At 43.9% G+C, this 25266-nt stretch overlaps 1 protein-coding gene across 1 annotated transcript in view; it reads left to right on the forward strand.

Moving 5' to 3' along the window:
• Window positions 1–7390: 7390 nt before the first annotated feature.
• PYGL (glycogen phosphorylase L) overlaps window positions 7391–25266 on the forward strand; it is a 40916-nt gene continuing 23040 nt past the window's right edge. Inside the window, exons 1-4 of the mRNA XM_082735146.1 lie at window positions 7391–8326; window positions 12518–12619; window positions 15536–15614; window positions 19662–19765. Of these exons, the coding sequence (XP_082591272.1) occupies window positions 8084–8326; window positions 12518–12619; window positions 15536–15614; window positions 19662–19765 (528 nt within the window). The 5' untranslated portion in view covers window positions 7391–8083. The remainder of the gene's footprint in view (window positions 8327–12517; window positions 12620–15535; window positions 15615–19661; window positions 19766–25266) is intronic.

The raw sequence follows: 25266 nt of genomic DNA on the forward strand, positions 1-25266 counted from the left end.
TTTAAAAAATTAGAAAACCCACTGATGTTTTTCAGCATCCAGTTGTAAACATCACAAATTTTAACCATCTCCGCTGATGTACAGAAATAACTTTTTAAAAATTTTAATTACTTTCCTAAGCTTATCTCCCTAAGGTTAATAAAAAAATTAGCTTCCAGGAGGAGAAATGCTAGAATATTCTAGGTAATGATGGAAAACTAATCTAATTGTTTCTAAATTTATGATGAGCAATGACATAGTTTGCATTCTCATTTATTATAACTTAAGTTAATAAATGATGATTCAAAAGTATTGGTACCCAGCTAGTCTGAGCAATCCCAATGCATTCTTCCTAGCCTTCTGGTCAAATTATTTCCATCACTACTTCAATCCCTTTACTTCAAGAGAAATATATATCTATACGCAAACTACATTTTCGATGTCAGGAAGGAAAAAAGATGCCATTAAATCTTCTGTATGAGACCCAGCTATTACATTCCCAACAGAAATGAAAGCATGTGTTCAGGAAAAAAACATGTACCGATATCCTTATGACAGCATTGTTCATAATAATCAAAAATTGGACACAATCCAAATGTCCACCAACAGTAAAACATAAATGCAATTGTGCTACATTGATATAATGGAATACTATACGGCAATGGAAATATGAGGTTTGGCAAGAACATAAATGAAACTTGTAGACCTAATATTGAGTAAAACAAGTCAGACAGAATATAGATGCTCTGTATAATTCTATTTATGCAAAGTTCAAAAGAGGCAAGAGTAATTTGTAATATTGGAAAACAGGGTGGTGATTACCCTTAGAGAGGGAGAGTGGAAATAGTCTAAGAGAGGCTTCTAGGCTGTTCATAACGTTCTGTAGACCAATCTAGGTGAGTCTGCATGAGTTATTCATTTATAAACTTCATTGTGATACACACTTCAGGTTTATTCACCAGCGTGTATTTTACTGCTATAAAAATAATACCCAAGATTAATAGAGTTTTGTAAAAGAGCTTACACATCAAATGAGAGAGACCGTAATGAAGATTCTTTTAGTAAATGCTTTATAATTGTAAGAACCTGGTTAATAGTATATCCATAATGCCTATTTCTCCAGTTCTTACAAGCCTCTGTGTCAGAGGACATCTCATTAACTCCAACACAATGTCACTGGTTCTTGCTACCAAACCTCCAACCCCTGCAAGGCAAATCCTGTATTTCTGGGAGTGTCCAGAAGGTGTCTCCACGAGCTCCCAGTTCTGCAGGCAACCCCCATGCCACTTGAGCTAACAGCTCATAGCGACCCTCCTCAAAGCTGTGCAAGAGAATGACTCACCTGTTCACGTTGGAAGGGAAAAGAGTGTTTCTGGGATCTGAGCATTTTTTATAAAACTGGTGTGAAAATTCATTCAGTTTTTACCGACAGCCCTCCATGTCCCAATGAGGCACATGCTTCTAAGTAGCTAGACTACAGAACACAATCAAGAAAGGGCCACACTGTCCCAGTCAGACCCACCAGGCCCCTCTGACAACAAAGGCTTCCTCCCGGCTCAATCGAATCAGCAGATTCCTTCTGCCCTTAGGGTGAGCTGTCACCCAGGAAGCTCCTCAGACCTCACCAGCCACCCACAGCTTGCTAGACAGGCTCATATAAACGTAAACCCCACAATGGACATGACTTGACTTCCTCCCATATGACTTCAACCTGCCGCAGGCACATTGGCTTCACTCAGGGCTGTTTCATCAGTTCCGACATGCTTGAAAACACGGGATGGGCTTGAAAGCATGTGACAGACTCCAGTGGAGATCCCTCCACTCTGCTAGTCTAATCCTGTAAACTCTTACGGGTGACTGGGGAGCCCACGAGCACACCCAGCTTTGAGGGTGTTCTAAACCTAGCATAAGAATGTTAAGATCTCGGGGGTGCTTGGGTGGCTCAGTCGGTTAAGCGTCTGCCTTTGGCTCAGCTCATGATCCCAGGGTCCTGGGATGGAGCCCCACATCTCGGGCTCCCTGCTCAGCAGGGAATCTGCTTCTCCCTCTCCCTCTGCCTGCTGCTCTCCTGACTACCGCTCCCCTGACTGCCAATCCCCTGACTGCTCATACTTTCTATCAAATAAATAATTTTTTTTTAATGTTGAGATCCCATGCTTTTTTTTCTTACATTTTTTTAAATACCTTTTTTTAAAAAGATTTTTTATTTATTTGACAGAGAGAGAGAAATCTCAAGTAGGCAGAGAGACAGGCAGAGAGAGAAAGGGGAGGAAGCAGGCTCCCTGGGGCTTAATCCCAGGACCCTGGGATCATGACCTAAGCTGAAGGCAGAGGCTTTAGCCCACTGAGCCACCCAGCGTCCCTTTTCTTTTAAATTTTAAGACTGCTCCAGTACTCTGTCTCAGCATAAATTATTCCTTTAGATTTCAATATTTTACATCGAAGATTCTGAAAGGGAGAAAGTGTCATCTACTTTATGCTCTGGCTGGACTGATGAAAATAATCAATTTTGATTTACCATCTTTGGATTATGGGTATCTTTTTCAGGGTGTTTTGTTGCATGGATATCCGGAACAAAGAAGGAGAAATAAAACAATAATTAAAATTGCAATCACCATCTTGCCAAACCACTGAATAACCTGAGATGTCAAGTTCAAATGGCAAATTCCTCCACCTGCTGGTATGAGTCTGTCTCTGCAGTTCTCACACTAAATCTTATCCTCAAAAACATGAAAGATGATTCGTAATGAAAATAATGAGTGAAGTGAAGCTTCATGTTTTCATCTTGAACTGGAAGTGTATTATGATCCCATGACTAAGATACTATCATTCAAGAGGGTGGAGGAGGACCTAGAACTTCCAGAAAGAAAAACAGGAGAAACAGCTGTTGTCATTTGCCTTTAAGACAAAGATAAGTCACTCTTTCTTTCCTGTGAACTTAGATATCACTCAAGATCTGGGCTAATTATTTTTATACTTTAGTGTGGTCTGCCTTGTATTTTATTTTATTTATTAATTTATTTATGTATTTATTTTTCTTTCTTTTTTTTAAGAAGGAGAAAGCAGGGAGGGAGAGGGGCAAAGGTAGAGGGAGAGAGAATCTTAAGCAGCCTCCACACCCAGCACAGAGCCCCACCCGGGGCTCAATCTCATGAACCTAAGATCATGACCTGAGCAGAAATCAAGAGTCAGACACTTACCAACTGAGCCACCCAGCACCCCTCCCCCCCCGCCTCATATTTTTATGTGAGTGTGGTACCTTAACATAGTTTAAAAGTTCTTGGTAAGGTAGAGACCATAGCCTGTATTTTTTATACCATTAGCAGTGAACACTATGGATTTATACAGTGGGTGCTCATTCAATCATTGCTTTGTTGATTTTCCAAGTTGGCCAATACTTTCAGGTCCTTCTTTCAACTGGGACATGACCACAGTGGAGACTTATAGTCATGGTTATAAAACCAGGTCAGGTTGTCAAATGACCCACTCCCCTGTCATATATATACCCAATATATACTATATACCCAATAAGTATATAGACTTATTATTAAAAATAAAGGGGTGGGAGGGAGATAAAAGGAGGGAGGTAGTCCCCAAAAAACGGAGTGACAGGGAAATAATGTAACTGGCTACTCTCTATTCAGTTTGGTTCTCAAGTGCCCAGCCCATGCTAGATATATAGTAGTCACTGCATACATATTTTTTGAATAAATTGACAAATTAGAAATATTGAAAATGAGAAACAGAGATAGATTATGCTATGCAAAACTATGCGTTATGAACTATAATCCACCAAAGACAACAAGAAATGCAAAAAGAAGAGCCATGCATTTGTGTTTGAGAATGGCTTTTAATGCCTCATCCCAACTCCCAGGCTCCATCCTTGCAAATATTAAGTGAAAAAGAAGCTATATTTCTTTGTGTTATATGTTTGAAGTCCTCAGTATCTAAACACCTTACTGATTAGAGCTTTAAAGGTTGGTATTTAAACAGCTCAGAAACGTTAAAGAAAATATCTGGCATTTAAGAACCTATGTTGGTGATTCCCTTAGATTGACTTTCTAAAGAAACAAAATTCTAAAAACTAGTATTTGTATAGGAGAACCGCAGCTTTTCAGGGAACCACAGTTTGTTTTTCATGGTTTATCTTTTATATGGTTAATGCTTACAATTAATCAATCGCCCACAAAGGGGAAGCCAAATGTGCTCACGTAGGTGTCTGCATGACCGAGGGCCCAAAACAAGGTTACTGGGATGCTGTCTTTAGGGCAAGTGCCATCATGATTATCTGCTGAAACCCTGTGCTTAGCCCATTTCTCACTTCCCTTCATTTGTTAGGATTTGTTTATATCTCTTTGCAAAATGTCCTCAGAATCAATCTTCTCATTTGTTCCCATAAAAAGTTAAAGCTTTTTCTGAAACATGTGTTGTTGCATTAGCAATGATAGCAGAGGGTAAAGCAAATACAAACAGCATATAAACTCAGTTGTGCAAAAAATGCAACTTTATTTTTCATATATCAGCTTAATTTCTAATTTGACCGTTCATTTTTCCAGGAAAGGAGAAAACGGTCCATTCATTTGGAGACCAAAGCACCATGGAAGGGGCGGGGGATGGAAGGCTCAGGCCTTGACATCTCTACCCCTGGGGATTTGCTGAGTCAGCCTCATACTGGGTCTTTAATGGCTCCTTGGAGGTGGGGAGTCTTTGCGAACAGGTCTAAGCCCTGACTTCTGGAAGCCTCCAAGCAGCCACACCTTCCCTGGGGTCCTGCCACCTCCCTGGGTCTTCCAACGAAGGAGAGCAACATCCCAGGCTGCTTTCACAGACTCAGGCTTCCGGGGTTTCTGCTGCCTCCCCAGAAAAGCAGGCTCCAAGCTCCTCACTTCAAGACCAGAGACATCACCATTCCCCCCACAACTGTTATGTAATCTTCTCTCTCCTGCCCCAGTCCCCTCAGCCCCTTGGCCCTCACTCCTCCTGCATCTCCCAAATGCTCCCAAGGGCCAGCAGTCCAAAACCAGGAAGGCTCATGTCTTTCCTCAGAGATTCTAAGCCCAACGGCTAGAGGGGCTTCTCAAGGGAGATGGGGAAAAAGTAAACTCCCAGGAGAATACTAAAACATATTGACTATCATTTCAAAAACATAATCTCCAGCCCAAAGTTGACATCTTAAGAATGCTTTCTAACATACCCTAGTACTTCTCCAGGCATGCCTTTTTTGAGCTTACCCACCTTGTGGAATGAATAGGACAGAGAGCTTCAGTATTATTTTGCAGAAGTCGAAATGGAGGCATTACGTGATTCTCCAGTCTCAGCCTATTCCCCGGCAGGCATATTAAGACCATCAGTGATTTGATGGACGGCAAGAGATGGGTTGTTAAATATTTCTGGCTTTTCAGAAACTCCCACTGGACCACACCTAATGAGCCAAACTACCGTATTAATGAGCAAATCAAATATGACAGGACCTGAAAGTGCCAGGAACACTCACTTGCTTCAAGATAAGTCAGATATATTCAGGTAACAAGTGAATGGTCACGGTCACGGCCAATTACAGAGATGGCAATTCCGTCAGCCATGCTGTCTAGAGATTCTAAGGGCATTTGATAGTATAATAAATCTATAATAAATATGCTAAATATTTAAAACAGCAGAGCCTGGGTAGTCCCCTTGGTTGACAGACTCATACATTAAATATACTGAGCGGAATGTAGTGAAACATGCTCACTGAACATAAAGCTCACCTTTCACACTGCCAATCTCTGGAGCCCAAGTGACCTGACGTGGGGCCACTCTGGACTTCTGACATCTCCCTGGATTTCAAAACTGATTAGAAGTAGGTCAAAAGGCCAGGGGACAGTATGGAACAAACCAAGCGGATAGGGTAAATAGGTCAGGGGAGGTGCGGTCAGAATTCAGGTTTACAAAACAGATCCCAAACCCTGTTTCAGAAGAGGGAAAACAACATGCAGAGATCTGAAAACCTCTTCAGCCCGTTCCCTGCGGGATCTTGTGCAAGCTACGTACCTTCTCTAAGCCTCGGTTTCCTCATCTGCCAAATGGGAAGAAAATTACAACTTGTCCAGGATTAAATGAGAGAATACATGGCAAGCGCCTAGCCAGAGCCCTCAGGAAATGCTTGCTGTGGTTTTGATTAATCTGAAGATGGTTTGTCAATCCAATAAGCTCTACCTTAAAACACAGTGACTGTTAACCTATGTTTATCTGTTAACCTACTTTAACCTATGTTTAACCTTTGTTAACCTATGTTTAACCTATGTTAACCTATGTTTATCTATGATGACCTATGTTTATCTTTCTGTAGTGGCCACCAGAATGGGACTGAGAGACCTCGAAGTACAGGGAGCATAAGTGACCAAGGGCCCCAGATAACCTTGCTGTCCACGTGCAGAAGCCACGCCTCCAGGGCACCCCCCCCCCCACCTCCCACCATGACTCAGAGAGCATGGGGATACTTCTGACAGTTGACTTTGGCTCCAGAACAGCCTAGTGGCCTTGGTGGTTCTTCCTAGGACTGCAGGGCAGCCTGGGATGCCCCCTTCCCGTTCTCCCCTCCCTGCTGGTGCTCAGGCTTGCCTCACGGCCTGATGCTTTCGCAGGCTAACTTGGCTCCTTCTCTATTTTCTCTCCCTCAGGCATTCGCCCTGATAAAAATCTTTGCATGTTTAATCATGTCTCAGCATCTGCTTCTCAGTCGACCACACTAAGACACTTTCCCACAAGGTTCTCTGCCGACAATGGGCAACTTAGACTTGTCCTGGGAGGTCTGGACAGTTTATTCAGCAATTCCCCAAGCCCCGTTTCATCATCACGCCCACTGGGTAACAGTAGTTGGGAACCAGGAATCACATAAGCCTTTGTTGGCAAGGCTGGCAATTCAGGCAATGGACTGTTCCTAATAGAATCTAATAGATAATACTACCCTTTATTGAAGAAGAAAAAAGCCTCTGACATCCTAAAATACCGTGTGTTTGCCTTTGCCCAGGCTTAAACACACACACAGACACACACAGACACACACACACACACACCACCACCAAAGCTGGGGACACCGGTGCAAAGATCAGCCTGTACTGCAGATCAACACAGGCTACTTTGTTTTATGTCAACAAGGCAACCGGCTCCGTGAGTTTTCCTTCATTTTCCACACACATACCCTTCTCTTTTCTCCCTACTTCACCCCGCCGCCTTCCTTTAAAGAGGTAATTCGAACAAGAGGCCTGATGGAAAAGCTCCCGACTCCTAGTCAGCCCGAAGATCCAGCGCAGGACTTTCTGACTCTTACCAACCCTTCTCTACAGAGGAGCAGTAGGGAGCTTTTGACGGGGCCAGCTGGGGATGGGTCTGAGGGGTCAAGCAATCCGTGGCCCTGAGTCTTCGAAAAATAACTGAAAGCAGAGGAGGCCCCTGGGATCTCTTTCTGAGACCTGGGATCCAGGATGGGGCCATTCAAGGAGGGCTTGAAGTAAAAGCGGGCGGCTCCCTTCAGAGGCTTACGGCGGACCCCATTCCAGGTGAGAAGTGATAACGCCAGGGGCACAGCAAGTAGACGCGCGTCAGACAAAGGTCTGCCCGTGGTCCACACACACACATCCTCCAGTGTGGGAGCATCTCGAGCGGGTGGCCGGGACCAGCGCCGCCCTCCGGGACTCGCGGATCCGGAAGCTGGTCGCCGAGTGGCTACGTGACGGGCCGTAGGTGCCACCTCGGACGGCCCAGGGGACTCAGCCCAGCCCCCGGAGGGACGGTCCCTGCGGGAGGGGTTCCCGGCCCCCCTCTCCGCCCCAGCCCCGTGCGGCGGGCACGCAGACTCCCGCCGCCCGGGGTCCCACGCGTGCGCCCCGCGCCCCCCGCAGGCCCCACCCCGGCGGCCGCAGAGTCCGGGGCGGGCCAGGCCCTCCTTCCGCCCCCCTGGCCCGAGAGCTGGAGCCCCGGGCGGCGCCGCGCCCAGGGGCGGACCCCAAACTTTCCTCCCACTCAAAAGCGGCGGCGGGCGGCCCGCAGCCCGCTCCGCCCTCGCCCTGCCTCAGCTCCTGGGCCGCTAGACCCGCTCGCCGCGCTGCCCGCCGCCGCCGCCGCCATGGCCAAGCCCCTGACCGACCAGGAGAAGCGGCGGCAGATCAGCATCCGCGGCATCGTGGGCGTGGAGAACGTGGCCGAGCTGAAGAAGGGCTTCAACCGCCACCTGCACTTCACGCTGGTCAAGGACCGCAACGTGGCCACCCCCCGCGACTACTTCTTCGCGCTGGCGCACACGGTGCGCGACCACCTGGTGGGGCGCTGGATCCGCACGCAGCAGTACTACTACGAGAAGTGCCCCAAGGTACGGCCGGGCGGGAGGTGGCCCCGGAGTGGCCCTCCTCGCCGCGCCCTTGTCCGCACCGCGCTCCCCGCGGGGAAGTGACCCCGGAGTCCGGCTGGACGGGTGCGGTGGGGGGCGCCCAGGGGACGGCGCTGCACCGCTCCGCCAGCCCCGGACCCACCCGAGTCGCCGCGCCCTGGGCTCCCGCGGCAGCCGGGGAGTGGGCGTCCGGGCCTCCCTCGTCTGTCCGCTGATTTCCCAAACTTGGGAGCATCCACATTAGCATTTAATGGGAAGTATTAATGGGAGAGCGCCTCCTGGGTGAAAGCCAGGCACGGTTCTAGGCCCCGAGCAAAACTGATGAAAGCCATGCTCTGGCTAAGTTTAATGTTTAGGGAAGGGAGACGATCACAGACGCCCGTCAAAAGGTCATAAGATCGGGGACTCGGGATAGGGCGGGGGGAGTGAAGAGGAGGCAGAAGAGTCGAAGGAGCGTGCCTCACTGCCCCTAGGTCCTTTGGAGGGGCTGACCTGGGGGGATCCGTGGATGACCTGGGTTCTCCCGGGTCTGAGAGAGGTGAAGAGGGAGGAGCAGAGGTCCCGCCCCACTGTCAGAACTCCGCCCAGTCACGCCCACCAGTTCCGAGGAGTGGGGTGTGGAGCTCCTGCACTTCCTTGTTTCCTGCCGGGATGGAGGTGGAGGGCCAGGCGGTTCTCTGACTCTAAGCCCTATCCCAGAAGCTGCTGGGGAAGACTGTGCCTGACCACCCTTATCCATGGCGCAGGGGCTTATCCAAGACGCAAGGTTCCTTAGAGAGCTTTTGGGCGCACAGAGGGGCACTATTTCCACCTGGCGAATGTTGGAAGATTAGGGGGGTGCGGGGGGGGGTGGTTGGAAAGGATCTGTCAGGGAGAAGCATTGTGTTGTGCAGAGAGAGAGGGGTGTGAGTATGTATTGGGAGAGAAAACCGGACAGACTGGCTGGGGGCGTACTGAAAAGGGTGAAGGAGGCAGTGGGGAATGCATATAAACGTCTATTAGGAATATTTTTAATATGTAAAAACATGGGGGAAAAAAAGACTAGTCCAAAGAACCCATGAGCAAAAGAAAGTAAATACTTGTAATAAGAAACTGCAGCTGTTACAAAGCTTTCAAATACTTCCACACCCTGGAAGCCTAGATCTCTACCCAAAGGTGGCAGCTGCTAAAATAGAACCTTAGAAATCACTTGGTGTGTACTTATGTCTACTGTACTTTTTTTATTTGCATAGGAGGGGCCGCACCTCCCATTAAATAAAATTTTTAAAGTTTTTTTTTTTATTTTTTAAAAATATATATTTTTTTATTTATTTGACAGAGAGAGACACAGCAAGAGAGGGAACACAAGCAGGGGAGTGGGAGAGGGAGAAGCAGGCTTCCCGCTGATTAGGGAGCGGGATGGGGGGCTCCATCCCAGGACCCTGGGATCATGACCTGAGAGGAAGGTAGATACTTAAGGACTGAGCCAGCTAGGTACCCCTGTTTTAAGTTTTTAAACTGGAGAGTGAGATGATGAGCATATTTTAGAACCTAGCCTTTCCCAACACACACACACACACCCTTCCATAGCCTTTAGCACTACAGAATACACTCACCTTGTGTGTTTCTCCTCCCTTGGCTTATCTGGTACTTTACTGTTCTCCAGTCCTCTGGCTAGTTTCCCACTGGACAGCACTTTCCTGCCTCAGCTCAGGTATAAACCACATATTCTGATGGGGATAGGCTGGGGATACCACAGTGAACGAAATTCATTCCACACTTTAATAAAATATCTCCACTGTGGCAGTTGTTCCCCTAAGCAGAAGGTTCCTGCCTTCATTAGAACACAGAGCAGAGCCAGTAAGTGTCTCCCCTGCTCTCCATACAGATGAACCGCTAATCTGGACCTTTGGCCTGGATTCCTTTTCAGACTCCTGCATTTCTGAGTGCTCAGTGAACATACCTAGACCTCTCCCTGTTTCTTCAAACTCAAGTCATCATCTGCATCCTGGCTATCTTCTGTATGTAATTCTAATGGCATTGCCAACCTGTCACCCAGATGCAGAACTTTGGTCTCACCTTTGATTTCCTCCTGTATCCCCCATTCAGCACATTGCCAAAGTCCGTTGGTTCCCATGGGTCCTCTTGAAATTACCCACTCCTGCATTCTCCCTTCTCTGCGCTGGAAGCCTAGGCTACTGGTGTATGAAGTAGACCTCTGCATCGTTACCTTGCTTCCCATGAGTGTAAAGCTGGCAGCGTGCGGCTGGATATGGCTAGCTCTTATGCTTCATTTAGCCAGGAACACGCCTTTAAGCAGTTAAAATTTCAGTGCCTTCAAGCAGGACACATATACCCCAGTGGCCCAGGACTCGTTGTTTCATGTGATTCTCATTACACATTTATTTTCTCTGCCTGGCTCCTGAAGGTATTTGGGTATGCAATCCCATCTCATTCTGTGTGCTGTAGCCAGTTAAACTTCCTAAAGCAACACATCTTGCCCTCTGTTCAAATATGGCACCCACTGCCTGTCACAGTCCTGGAGTTCAGGTGAACGGATCCCTCCTATCCTACCTCCCATTACCCTCCTGGGCTCACCTTGCTCTCCCACCAAAATGATCTGCTGTCCCTGTCCATGCCCTTGCCTCCCCACATCTGGGCCTCTGCCCACAATGCACCTGTCACTTGGGATGCCACCCCCCACCACCATGTGTCTCCATGCTCAACTCTTGACTGTCCTGCAAGTTACAGTTGTGTTGTCACCTGTTCATAGATCTTCCCAGAAACATCTGGGTCTTCTGGTTGATGCTAGGACTAAAAATAACATTTTAAAATATTGGTTATTGTTATGTCTTCTTTATAAGCCTTTCAAAAATGTCCACTCTATAGAAAATTTACATAAAATATCAGTAGTAATAGTAGTACATGCATATAATTATAAGGTGTATTGGAGATGTTCAAATATTTTGCTACCAGTAATATGTTTTAAGTGTTTAGAGACCTCTGACTAAGAGGATCAGTTTTTCAAGATTTTCAAGTTTTATCCCCAAATGTGAGGTGAGGTTCCCCCCCAAAAAATTACTTAAGGGAAAATAGGAAATCACCTTAAATTCATGTGCTTATGAAGTCTGTTGTGTAATGAGGTGCTTTCTCAATAACTTTATTTTAAGCAACAACATTTTTTAGGAAGATATTAAAATGTCTGAAGTCTATGCTGATTTTTTTTTTTAATTAGTTAAACTTGGGGGCACCTGGGTGGCTCAGTTGGTTAAAGCCTCTGCCTTCGGCTCAGGTCATGATCCCAGGGTCCTGTGATCAAGCCCTGCATGGGGTGGGGACCGGGTGGGGGGGGTGGTCTCTGCTCAGCAGGGAGCCTGCTTCCTTTTCTCTCTCTGCCTGCCTTTCTGCCTAGTTGTGATCTCTGCCTAATAAATAAATAAATAAATAAATAAAACCTTTAATTAGTTAAACTTAGATTGTATTTTGAAAGGCTTTAGGCAATTCTGACCTTGGCACCTTTCACTTTCATCTCAAAAAGTGTTTACCTGGCTTTAGGTCAAAGGCAAACAGTTGCTAAGTTGTTAGAGAAATTTCCCACTTAATTAAGGACAAACAGCAGTAAACCTGAGGTAGTCTTTTGTTTTTGCCAGACCATGGCCTTTCTAGAATCATTTTATTCTAAAATAATTAACTGTAGTATTACTTGCAGTAATCAGACACACTGGCTAAGTTCTAGCCATTGTGTGCATCTCGAAGGAGTTAATCCTTACATTTCCTGGATGAGTTGAGATGATCACAGTCAACCTCACCTGAATATCATCATATAAATATGTTACAAAATGAGTGATGAGCTGTGACAGTCTGATTTCTCTTTGTCCCAAACATATGCGTAATTCATGAGGCTGTGAACAGGAAGGAAAACACACACACAAAACAGTGAATCTAATTAGTTGGAGGAGTTTGCTGTTCTCTCCCCTGAGATAAAAACTACTTTGCCAAAATAAAGGTATAAAATGGTTTTTCTCAAAGCCAGCTGTCAGTTTTGCTTGTGTTTAGCCTTTCATCCATCGTTCGGAGTCTCATTTGAACCTGTCTTGGTCTGGCCTGTTTGTGTCTTACAGGTGACCTTTTGTGTTTGTATGTTGACAAATAGTGTTGGTTTTACAGCATTCACCTGACCTCTCTTTGTTTCAGAGGGTTTATTACCTCTCTTTGGAATTTTACATGGGCCGAACATTACAGAATACCATGATCAACCTTGGCCTGCAAAATGCCTGTGATGAGGCCATTTACCAGGTACGTTGTCTCTGTATTTCTTTCATTCTCTCCCCTTAAATTTCAAGTTCAATTCAGGAACCTTGAGAATATAACACCAAAAAAAAAAAAAAAAAAAGTGAAAAATTGCTCCTTAGCTACAGCTATTACAATTAGAAATATAAACTAGTGGAGATCTCTGGTTTAAGAGAAACAAAGTTAGAGAACTGGTTTTGCCTCACGAGAATTTTCTTCACTGTCAGTTTTTGACAGCACTCCCCAGCAAATTACATCTTAGGAATTAGCATCTGAACAAGCCTTTGGGCTCTTATGTACTTTCATTATTTTTAAAGAATTTTTAAAGATTTTGTTTATTTATTTGACCAAGAAAGACACCTTGAGAGAGGGAACTCAAGCAGGGGGAGTGAGAGAGGCAGAAGCACCTGCTGAGCAGGAAACCCCATGTGGGGCTCAATCCCAGGACTCTGGGATCATGACCTGAGCGGAAGGCAGATGCTTAACAATTGAGCCACCCAGGTGTCCCTTAAATAACTTATTTTTAAATAATCTCTATATCCAGTGTGGGGCTGGAGCTTGTAACCCTGAGATCGAATCACACACTCCACCAACTGAGCCAGCCAAGCCCCCCTCCTATCTAGTTTTAAAAATGATCAAAATTTGACTGTTACTCATGTATCAAGGCAACATGTATAAATAATGAGTTTTTTTTTAATTACATTGACATACTTTCTTTACTGATAACTGAACTGTAAAATATACTTCCTCCTTAAATGAGGAGCTCAGGGTCTTAAACTTATTATGCTAATTTGTTTTTATGGAAAGTATTTAACTGTTCTTCTCCCGAACTTCAGGGATCTCCCTGCCAAAAACCAAATAGTTCTTAATCCTTTTCATGGGACTGAAAGGAGGAATGTGTATTTTCAAAGACACATTCTAAATGTGAGACCGTCTAGTCCAAACAGCTCCTTGTCCTTGCCATGGGATTGTCTTGTGTGGCCAGCCGCTGACACGAAGGGCTGGTTTCTTTCATGGCGGTTAGATATTTTCTATGAAAGAATCATTGCAGCTCCCCTCCATGTCCCTGTTCTTTGCTTCCCCTGATAGCATGTGAAAATAAAACACCTCGCCTGGCCTGGCATATAACCAGATGGGTGAAGTAACCTACATCAGCCTCTTCGAGGTTTACAGCCTACTGTAGACTTCCATGTTTATAACTGAAAAGGTCCTTAGTGTTAGCATTAGCCCTAAAGGGTTTCCAGAGCAGCTGTGTCTTTACCTTACTGTTGTTTGTTCACAGCTACTCGATTTACACAGTGGTGTGATACTTATTACTTAAGCTGCTTCCACATTGTGTTGTAGGCTTGCACAAGGACCCCAATAAACCCTGGTCACCGGAAAGCACATTTGAAAACTCCTTCAGAAATAAACAGAGGCGAGGCCGTTTTTGAACTCTCAGGAGGTTTAGTTATTAAGACTTGTGTGAGAAAGCCACCTTTGGTGGAAGGGTGGGGATCCAAGTAGTTGGCTCTAAGGAAACCCCGGGCATCGGCTTCAAGCATGGTTCTAACTTAATGTGTCTGTTTGTAAATCTGTCAGTTATGTTCCCATTTTTAAAATAGTGTCTAATTTAATGACGTGTCTCACTTTCAGATAAGAATACAGTCATTTTCGCAACAAACCATTGTTAGCCAAGCATGGGCTAGATTACTATCTAGTCAACATAGGGGAGGTCATTTAATTTCTCTAGCCATCAGTTTCCTCATTGTAAGATGAGCAGCCCAAAGGGGTCTCCAGGACCGCTCAGCCCTGACATGAGTTCACACTGGTGCCAACCAGCCTCTGGTTGTATGAGTTAAACACTCAGGGGCAGGGAGCTGGCTGGCAACCCATTCTGTCCATCAGCAAGGTCATAGATGTCCATTGGCCTCCCATAGTCTCTTTCCCACTTCAGAAAGAAGTAGAGGATTTTCACCCTTGTCCAGCTGGCCCTCAGGGCTGTTTCCCCGGGGTGTTCTCTGGTCCCAGGCCTCATGAGCAGTGACTCAGTAACCAATTTTGGGTTAACAACCATTGACCCTACTGAGTAAATATGTTGTGGTCATGAAAAGATGAACTTTACCCCATCCCAGAAGTCTGACCTCATACTCTTTGATAGTTTTCAAAATCCTTCAGCCCAATTAGTGTCAGTTTGGTGCTAGACCATTCCTGAGGTTTTACCCCTACCGCACCCCAAAAAATAATAATAATTTTAAGAAATAGTAATAGCTAATATTTATTGAGGAATATCTGTTCAGGGTGATTTTTTTTTTTTTTTTGTTCAGGGTGATTCTAAATGCTTTATTTGTATATGCTCATTTAGTTCATAATAGCCCTAAATCAGGCAGATGCTGTTTTCCTCACTTTCTTAAATAAGAGAGGAGGGGCGCCTGGGTGGCTCAGTGGGTTAAGCCTCTGCCTTTGGCTCAGGTCATGATCCCAGGGTCCTGGGATCAAGCCCCGCATCAGGCTCTCTGCTCGGTGGGGAGCCTGCTTCCTCCTCTCCCTCTCTCTGCCTGCCTCTCCGCCTGCTTGTGATCTCTGTCAGATAAATAAATAAAATCTTAAAAACAAACAAACAAACAAAACAGAAAAAAAAGAGAGGAGAAGCACAGAGAGATTTATGTGTCCCAGAGTCAGAGAGCTAACTAACAGAACCCAGGATGGCCCTTTACAGCACACACTCCTCCCCACGCTGCTGCTGGCCATCTGGTACGGTTCGCAGTGCGGTCTCCAGCATCTGCTGGGGGCCTCTTATGTCAGAACACTGTGAGGGAGCTGACAGAACTGAGTCCCCGCAGGACCCTGGAGGCCCGACCCAGAGACTGAGGAAATGACTGTGCTTCCTGAAGCGCCCTGCATTTGTGCCTGCATCCAATGGTGCTTTCCTTTCATCTCCAGCTTGGGTTGGATATGGAGGAGCTGGAAGAAATTGAGGAGGACGCCGGGCTTGGCAATGGTGGTCTTGGGAGGCTTGCCGGTAAGTGACATCATGAGGGTGTTATGTGCTGTCTGGCCGGTTGACAGCTCCTTACATGCCCAGTAGGACTGTGCTTGGAAGAACCAGACAGGCTCTCTAGGAAGAGTGCAAAGTGTGACCTGGCTTACAGGTATCTTTGTCTTTGAGTTTGCACTGTGGTTTGATCATTTCTACACAAAGAGCAGAGAAGGGAACTTGAACCAAAGAGACATTGCTTAAAACCCTTGGAGACATTGCTTAAAACCCCACAGTTAACCAGCTCCTTCCTGTGCTCTTCAAGGTTTCCCAAGTGGCCCCTTTCCTTCACTGCTGTTTGTCCACAGCTGCTCACTTCACGAACCTGTGAGGGGTGACCTGCGCTATTGTCTTGTGCCCTTTACAGTCTGCTTTCTGATGGACTGGTAGGCAATGGTACACTTACTATATTAGTGGTATGATTTAGTTCATTAATACCTTTTTTTATATGGATGCAATTCGAGTGCTTTATCCAGGAAATGATTTTTCTGCAAATGTAAAGGAAAACGTTAAAAAGCTAATACCAACTGCATTAAATAAAAAATATGCTTCCGGATCTATAATGAACTCCTCAAACTCAACACACACAAAACAGACAATCATATCAAAAAATGGGCAGAAGATATGAACAGAGACTTCTCCAATGAAGACATTCAAATGGCTATCAGACACATGAAAAAATGTTCATCATCACTAGCCATCAGGGAGATTCAAATTAAAACCACATTGAGGTATCACCTTACACCAGTTAGAATGGCCAAAATTAACAAGATAGGAAACAACATGTGTTGGAGGGGATGTGGAGAAGGGAGAACCCTCTTACAGTTGGTGGGAATGCAAGTTGGTGCAGCCTCTTTGGAGAACAGTGTGGAGATTCCTCAAGAAATTAAAAATAGAACTTCCTTATGACCCTGCAATTGCACTCCTGGGTATTTACCCCAAAGATACAGATGTCGTGAAAAGAAGGGCCATCTGTACCCCAATGTTTATTGCAGCAATGGCCACAGTCGCCAAACTGTGGAAAGAACCAAGATGCCCTTCAACGGACGAATGGATAAGGAAGATGTGGTCCATATACACTATGGAGTATTATACCTCCATCAGAAAGGATGAATACCCAACTTTTGTAGCAACATGGACGGGACTGGAGGAGATTATGCTGAGTGAAATAAGTCAAGCAGAGAGTCAATTATATGGTTTCACTTATTTGTGGAGCATAACAAATAGCATGGAGGACATGGGGAGTTAGAGAGGAGAAGGGAGTTGGGGGAAATTGGAAGGGGAGGTGAACCATGAGAGACTATAGACTCTAAAAAACAATCTGAGGGGTTTGAAGTGGCAGGGGGGGTGGGATGTTGGCGTACCAGGTGGTGGGTATTATAGAGGGCATGGATTGCATGGAGCACTGGGTGTGGTGAAAAAATAATGAATACTGTTATGCTGAAAATAAATAAAAAATAAATTTAAAAAATTTAAAAAAAAATGCTTCCCTGTGACCAGCCATTCTACTTCCTGATATTTACACTGAAGATATACTCAACACTTGCACAAGGAGGCATGTGAAAAAGTTATTATAGTATTATCTGTTAAGGCAAAGTATTAGAAATAACATGATGCCCCTTGATCTAAGAATAGGCAAGTAAGTGTTAGGACATGTATGCTGCAGAAAAATATGCAGTAAAAGAATAAAAACAATAAAATCAATCTGTATGTATATCTCTAAGGGTAGACTTCTAAGGGGAAAGAAAAAAAAAGCAAGTGGCATTGAAAGGAACACAGTGTGATACTATTTATGTTTTTTTAAAATTAAATATTTTTTGTAAGTAAATCCATAGGGAATAAAATCTGGAATTTGAAATACTAAACTGCTTCCCCTCACCCTCCCTAGAGAGGAGAGTGAAATTGGGTGTGCTCACCCTGTCTGTAATGTTTTAATGTTTTTTACAATGAGGATATATTACTTGTGAAATTTATTTTTTTGTTTTAATTCTAGTATAATTAACATACAGTATACTTGTGTAGTTTAAATTAAATAATTAAAATGTACCACCATACATTTCTTTATCAGATTTCACTCTGAAAAATAATTTATTTCTTCTTCTTCAAGAATGATTTTAATATCTCTAAATTTACGCACACTTTCGAGTTACTGGAAATCCATTTGTGTGTGTTTCATGGTATCTAATCCTTACATTAGTGGCAGTGTGCATTAACATTGCTATTCGTATTAGAGATACTTACTACCTTGTAACATCAGCCTTTGGGCAGTTCAGTAGGCTTTCCATGAGGCGGTAGGAAGACCAGCAGAACCAGTGGCATACACATCTAAGAATGACAACCAGCTTGCCTTTCATTTATGTAAAGCTCCAGGTTTGTTTGTTGGCTGAGTTAACCCCATTCTGTGCCTGATATTAATGACCTTGCACCTTCAGTTGGCTGATAAGGTCAAAGAGTGAAGTGGTGAACCAGGCTGAGTGATTCTCTTTATATGGCCTCATCTCTGACTGACTGAAAAGGTTGAGACCCCGTTCTGGTCAGGCTCTAAGAATAATTTGATCAGGATCTAGGAAAGACAAATGGCCACAGATCTGAGAGAGCAGGAACTAGAGCAGAGTCAGGCCACGTGAGCATAGGGACCAGAAGACCACTATGAGGTTCCAGTAGTAACTTGACAGCATTGGCCATTGGCCTTTGTGGATTCTGTTTTAGAGCCCACCGTGAATCTAACTCAGCCCATTTCTATGTGATCTGCAAGTGTTCTTTTCCATTTTAGATCCTATTGTGTGTTCCCTCATTCTCTGTATATTTCTCAGTTCCGATTCCTGAGGAGAACAATCAGATTGGTATAACCTCTCACGTAGAATCTGGCCACAACATAGATCCCTGCCTAGCTTTTGTTATTTTTTAAAGATTTTATCTATTTATTTGAGGGAGAGAGATAGTGAGCGAGAGTGGGAGAGAAGGAACAGAGGGAGGAGCAGAACCAGCTGGAGAAGGAGGCTCCCCGCTGAGCAGGGAGCCCAATGAGGGGCTCTATCCCAGGACCCTGAGATCATGACCTGATCCAAAAGCAGACACTCAACCGACTGAGCCACCCAGGCACCCCGTGCAGCCTTTGGATTGGCTGCTCTGGACCGGGGCTTTATCATTAATGCTCTTGGCTACAAGTAACAGAAAATCTAGCAAAAATTGGTTCAACTGACAAGATGTGTGTTATCACTGACTAAACAAAGACTCCAGAATTCAGGCTGCTCCAAGATGAGTTTATTCAACAGCATGATTCTATCAGGACTCTGGGTCTTTGTGGTTCTTCTGGCTTTCCCCCATGGAAAAAAAGGTGGTAGGAGCAAGGAAATCTTTCAGTGTACCTAGCAGACTTCCTAGCACCTCTCATTACAGAGGTCATCAGGCATGCCCATGCCAAAACCAATCACTGGTGAAGGAAATAGAATTACTATGATTGGCTTAGACCAAAGCAAGATTCATTTCCTGGCCCAGCCTCCCTGAAGCATATGGCCCCTTGATACCTGAACAACACTGGAATTCCACTGGCCAGAAAAAGAGTCTGCCACAGATGTCTAGCTAGTTGGTTGGGTGGGCCTATGCAAATTAAACTCTCCTGGGGCTATCTTTTCAAGCAGGGGCCACAGAGAGAGCTTGCCTTAGAAAGGGCAGTGTGAGTGACAGACACAATAATGGATGTGTCTGAGGCAGGCCAGCTTCCTTCTCTGTTCTCAAATAAGATGCCAACACATACACAGTGTTATTTCTAAATGGCAAGATAGTCAGTGCTATTTATTTTCTTCTGTATTCGTTTTTGTATTTTCTAACTTCTCTATATAATATTCGTTTTATAATTTTAAAATGTTATTTTAAAACAATACCCACCACACAGCTGTCTCTGTGCTTTAAAATACAAATGTGGGTTTTCAGAAAAAAAAAAAGTTTTGTGGCTACCATGTCTTTTAAAGGAAGATGGAATTTGGACTAACCCTGATGACTCTGCCTTTGCCCATGTTTTCTGTGATTCAGCCTGCTTCCTGGATTCCATGGCAACCCTGGGACTTGCAGCCTATGGATATGGCATCCGATATGAATATGGAATCTTCAATCAGAAGATCCAAGATGGATGGCAGGTATGTGAAACGTCTTTCAAAAGTTTGTTATTAAAATACTTCTCCTTTGTAGTATGCTGGGTGATTTATAATTTACAGACATTTAATGTAGAGCTTTTCTAATATTTCTGGCATTTAATCGCCATCACTGAAAACCATCAGTCTAACCCCTTTGGGATGTGAGGCATGTGAGTTCCCTAAGAGCAGAGAGCCTGCCATTTTCATTCAGCTCCAGATCCAGAAGCACCTCACCTAGTCTGACTCCTGAGAATGCTCTGAAAATGCTTGCCACTGACCCCTGACTGTGGACCACCTGTTATCACAGTAATCAGACCAGACAAATAACTCTCATATGATTTTTATGTAACCAAATTGGATTCTTAGGTATTTGTTTCTTTTATTTTTGGTCATTCTTTGAGCTTACGGTCAGCCCTAGTGGGGAGAGTCTTCCCTGATGCTGAGTGTGATTTAGACTTTCTCTTTCCCTGTCTTTTTCCCCTACACACACCTCATTGACAAAAAGATACTGAATTCGATTTCCAAAAAGCCCACATTCTCTGGGCCCCTCCCACACTTCTGTGAATCGGTCTGAGAGGGCAGAGTGCTCAGGACTGGATGGGGGCGGCCTAGGCTGGAACTAATCGCAGAGGAGAGGAAGGATGAAAATAAGCTGAGTGTCAACATCATTCTCCTTCCCCTCCCTCAGTATTTTGACACCCTCTGAACCAGGGAAGAAGGAACTAAAAGGTTTGAGGTAATCAAAGAATGCACCAAGGAAAGAGTCTCAGAAGGAGAATACTGAGTACATACCAAAAGGCAAACATTTTGAAAGACAAACTTCCAAATTTTAAGGACCAGTGGATCTTAGGTATCCCTAAATAAATTAGAAGGCAGCATTGCATAGAAAAAAACATGTAACCCCTAACTGAGATCTGTTTTCTAATTTGAGGCCTAACTGCAACTCATTACCCCATTCAGGGTGTTGCTTTAATTAGGCTACCTGACCTGTCTGACCCTCAGCTTTCCTGTCTGCACAATGGAGACACCAGCTTCACAAAACCATTATGAATATATGTAAAATGTCTGGCACACAGATAGTCACTCAGTAAAACATTAATTTTGCCTAAGAAAGGAGCATGATTTAATAAATAGTGGTATTATATAATATTGGTATAGTTATATATTTTATTAATTTTGATGAAATGGGAAGTTGCTTATGTTAGTTGAGAAGACAGGATTTGGAATCATATGGGTGATATGACCTACCCAAAAGAAGCCAAAAAGATAAAGTACTAGGAAAAAAATACTTCGAAGCTTCAACAGTCATTATCTCTGGGAGATAGGGTTACAGGCGACTTTTACTATCTTATATTTCCTCCTCCACATGACTCATATTCCATAAGAAATGTGTATGTTATAATCATAGAAGTTATGAAAACAAAGTAATGGGTTCCCTTCCTTAGTGAAGTAACCTAGAGTTTCAGTGTGAGAAACCCAGGTTAGTGGGCCTTTCCAGGATGACCAACATTCTGACACCATCTGGCCGAGCCATACATGATTTCCATTTTCAGTCTTTGAGCATGTCCTGTGCAGTATTCGTTATACCCCCCACTATTCAAGGATGTCCTTTCTTATCCCTTTACTGTTCTGTGAAAATTTTAAAAGAAACTCAGCAAGCCCATCTCAAAAAATTTCTGTTCAAGTGCGTTTTCCCCAGAATTTAATGCAAGTTCACTCTTTAAAAATCATACCAACATACCTTTGCTACTATTCAGTGGCCTTTAACCCAGGAAACTGTTCTTTTCTCTCCTATCAGACCCAGGTCGTAAAAAAGAGAAACTGCATGACTTTTGCTTGTCTCCAAAGCTGACCTCACTGGCCACCATCACTACTCTCACTATGACTTGAAACTGAGTCAGAAAAACTCATTTTCTTTACCATATCCATTGTTCACTGAGATGGGATTTTAACATCATACCACTAAAAAAGAAACAATTTCCATTAAAAAAAAGGTATTTTCCAGGAAAGCAGCATGCCTCTTGAGGGAAGGGCACATCCCCACACACATCAGATACATCATTGCTGAAGAAAATGGCACAAGCTGAGGACTTTTTTTTTCAAGTAGGGTCCACAGCCAACATGGGGCTTGAACTCCTGACCCAAAGGTCAAGAGCTGCCCACTCCACTGACTAAGCCAGCCATGCACCCCCAAGCTGGGTAGATTCTTAAAGGTTAATGAACTTCTAGTTTTTGAAGTCTCTCTTCAACAAAGATTTACAGAACTAAACTGTTCACTTTCCCCCTAAGGAAAATAATTTCATTGCAAAAATTCTTGACTTAACAAAATTCTTGAACTCTAATGGAGATCGTTGAAACTTTATCAGTAATAGTGTTCTATGAAAATAATTACGCACTGAAAGAAGGACAAAAAGACAATTGCGACAGCCTCGCATTAAAGTTTAACAGTCATATGTGTCTCAGAGTTGAATCAAAGAGTATCTACTAGAGCCCTTCTCTCTCTCGGAACCTGGCCAAGCCCGCTGTAACTAGTCACGCACAATTCACGTTCCCCCGCAAGCTTCTAGTTACCACTGTTCAATTTGTGGGCTTCTCCAGGAAACCATGGGTTTTCAGTTATTTGTACCATCAGAAAGCAATGTTTGTTTGCTCGTAAGTTCTTCATGTCCTATGTATTCCACAGTGGAGGGGAACAGCATTTCTTAGAATTCGGTCAGTAAGAGAGCTCCCTGAGCTGACCTCTGCTTCTGTGCTGGCTGGAGGACAGATGCCATTGAGTAATTCCTCTAGGGAGGTGCCAAGAGCTGGTGGTCCTCCCTCCCCTGACTGGCACCCTGCTCCCCACTCCACGGACCCACATTGGCTTTGTCTCCGTTCTCTTTCATCTGGGATGTTCAGATCCAGCAGCCCACTTGGATGGAAATGAAAGCTCTTCTCCCATCTAACCCCGCCCTTCACATGGCCCCACGTGTTAGTACATTCAGGAATCACTGGCTGCACGAAAATCTAAATTTACAGAGTGGTATGTTGATTCATCAGAAGAAAGCAAGGTAGAGAAGACGTTTTTCATCACCCTGCAGCTTCCGTGGATTTACTAAGGGTGGTGGGGTGTCTGTCCTCTGATCTGCTCAGACCAGCTTGTGGTAATGAACCAAGTTTTTCAGTTTACCTGATAAACAAGCTTTGTGAAATCGGGGGAGTTATTATCTGGTTCCTTGCCAAATCAGGAAGAGACTCAAAATAACAGCAAGCTAGGAGTTCTGTCTTCCCACAGAACTTGTTACCCCAGTCAGGTCAAAATCAGCCAGAGCAGTATTTAATGGCATTAAGAGTGATCTGCTGACAGGTGTCCTGTGGCTTTGTGTACCCACAAAAGGGCAAATGCAGCCTCTGACCGGCATAGGAAGGGGCCGGTGGAGGCAAGCCCAGAGGGCAGCAGAAGATGTGTTGTCAGCTCTCCTGTACACCTGGTTTTTGAGAGGAAACCTTTTTCTGCCTCCTTGTCCTGTTTCGTGCCGTATCTTCAGGTGTGTTTTTACAACAATCCCGAGTGCTGAAATGAAGTGTCTTCCTGTTACTGGAAGCAGTGTTCACACCGACCAGCGTTTGAAAACCCCGCACCCGCCCTTGCCTAAGAGCAGTAGAAAGTTCTTTTGTGTCAGGATTTTTTAATCCTCTGTGGATATTCTCATTTATTTGTGTGGAGTTTCTAGTTATTAACACAAGCTAGTGGACTCTGACTTCACCAAAGCTTAACAGCCAGCTGATGAAATTCCACCATTTCCGTGTTAAGTTTTTATTTTATTTTTTGCTGTTCTCTTTCTGGTTAGATTAGCAGAAGTTTAAATTTTGAGTTGCAGTTACTGACTTTATCACCGTATGTACCTCGCCCTGGGGACTTGTTAAAAATGCAGAATTTCAGACTGCTCCCCAGACTGCCTGATAATCTGCATTTTAACAAGATTGGATCAGCTGATCAGCTCAAACCTTACTGCAACCTTTGCTAGGCTTCCCCCTGCCTGTGAGTCAGCCTCTTGCCTCCCACATCTCTCATCTCTCACTCCCAGATCTACTGTTTACAGATGTTGTTTCTATGAGTCCCCTTTTCATTCACCACTCTCCTGGAACTTAATGTTAATGGGTAGCTTCCTGGCTTTCTGGACAAAAAGTCATGATCAGTGTTGAAATAAATGCATGTGTATTTCCTTGTCTGTCTGTGGACTGCAGTGTTTTCTCTGATATCTCAAAACACAGTAGCTGTGTTTGTCTCCACTCTATGCCCACGGCAGGCATTGGCATTCGTATTTAGGTGGTGGTCATAAAACCACCTAAGAATTCATAAACAAAATTTTCTTAAACTAAAGCTATCTTTTCTAAAAGGGGAAAGTGAGAAATCAGATAAGTAAAATAACAAGATTTGGGGTAATCTCTTTCACAAGAGTACTTTGTCCCAAAAGCCCTCACCTCTCCTTTCTTGTCCAAACACAATTGCATTTTTTAACATATATGTAATATTTTAAAGCTTTCACTGATAATGTCTTTACTTTAAAAGTACATTCCCCTCTCCATTGTGTTTTTTTGTTGGTTTTGTTTTGGCATGTTTGTTTATTGCAAACCAAAATTCATTGGAGGTACAGAATAACCGAAATACAAATTATGATTTTAAAATTTTTATGAGAAATATGTGGTTATAAATTAACATAAACATATGGGAAAATGTTGAAATTGTCAATAAAATAAATTCCTTACATATTAGTATATATTATTTTCAAAATGAACCATAATTAATAGTTCATTATCAGATCAAAATTACTAAAGGGATTAAATTAAACAAAGACTATAAAATGTAATAGTGTCTTGTATCTATACAGTTCAGCCAGGGTCCTGGGATTGAGCCCCACATCAGGCTCCCTGGTCAGTGGGGAGAGCCTGCTTTTTCCTCTCCTGCTCCCCTTGCTTGTGCTCTCAGTCTCTCTCTCTCTCTCTTTGTCTCTCTCTGTCAAAAAATGAATAAAATTTTAAGAGAGAGAGAGCTTTCTATGAGTGGTATTTCTTAACTGGTCTGTGCATTCTAGGCAAAACAATCTTGACAGAAACCATCATGTAGAAACCTTCAGGTCCAGGTATCCAGCTATAAACATTCCTAGATGGCCTCTCTCAGTCCCCCGAGCTGGACAGTTGTATTCACAGATGTGAGAATCCACACGCCGAGAACCCACACGCCTAACGTCAAAACTCAGCAGTGCCATTTACTATCTGTGTGACTTTGAGCAAGTTCCAATTTCCACTTCTTTAAAAAGGGAAAAATCATAGTTGCATCCTACAGGTTTATACCATGAGAATGAAATGCAGTGCAATGTATTGACAGGTGTGATTGTTGTTGATTTAGGTTGCAATACCCTAACATAGGTGAACTGCATTCTACAGAATCAATGACCTCTTTTACCAAAACAGTATTTTTGCATTGAGTTAGTCAAAGATATTTTGATTTGATTTGATTTGAC

The sequence above is a fragment of the Mustela nivalis genome (assembly GCF_964662115.1).
Source record: "Mustela nivalis genome assembly, chromosome: 6".
Taxonomy (NCBI): Eukaryota; Metazoa; Chordata; class Mammalia; order Carnivora; family Mustelidae; genus Mustela; species Mustela nivalis.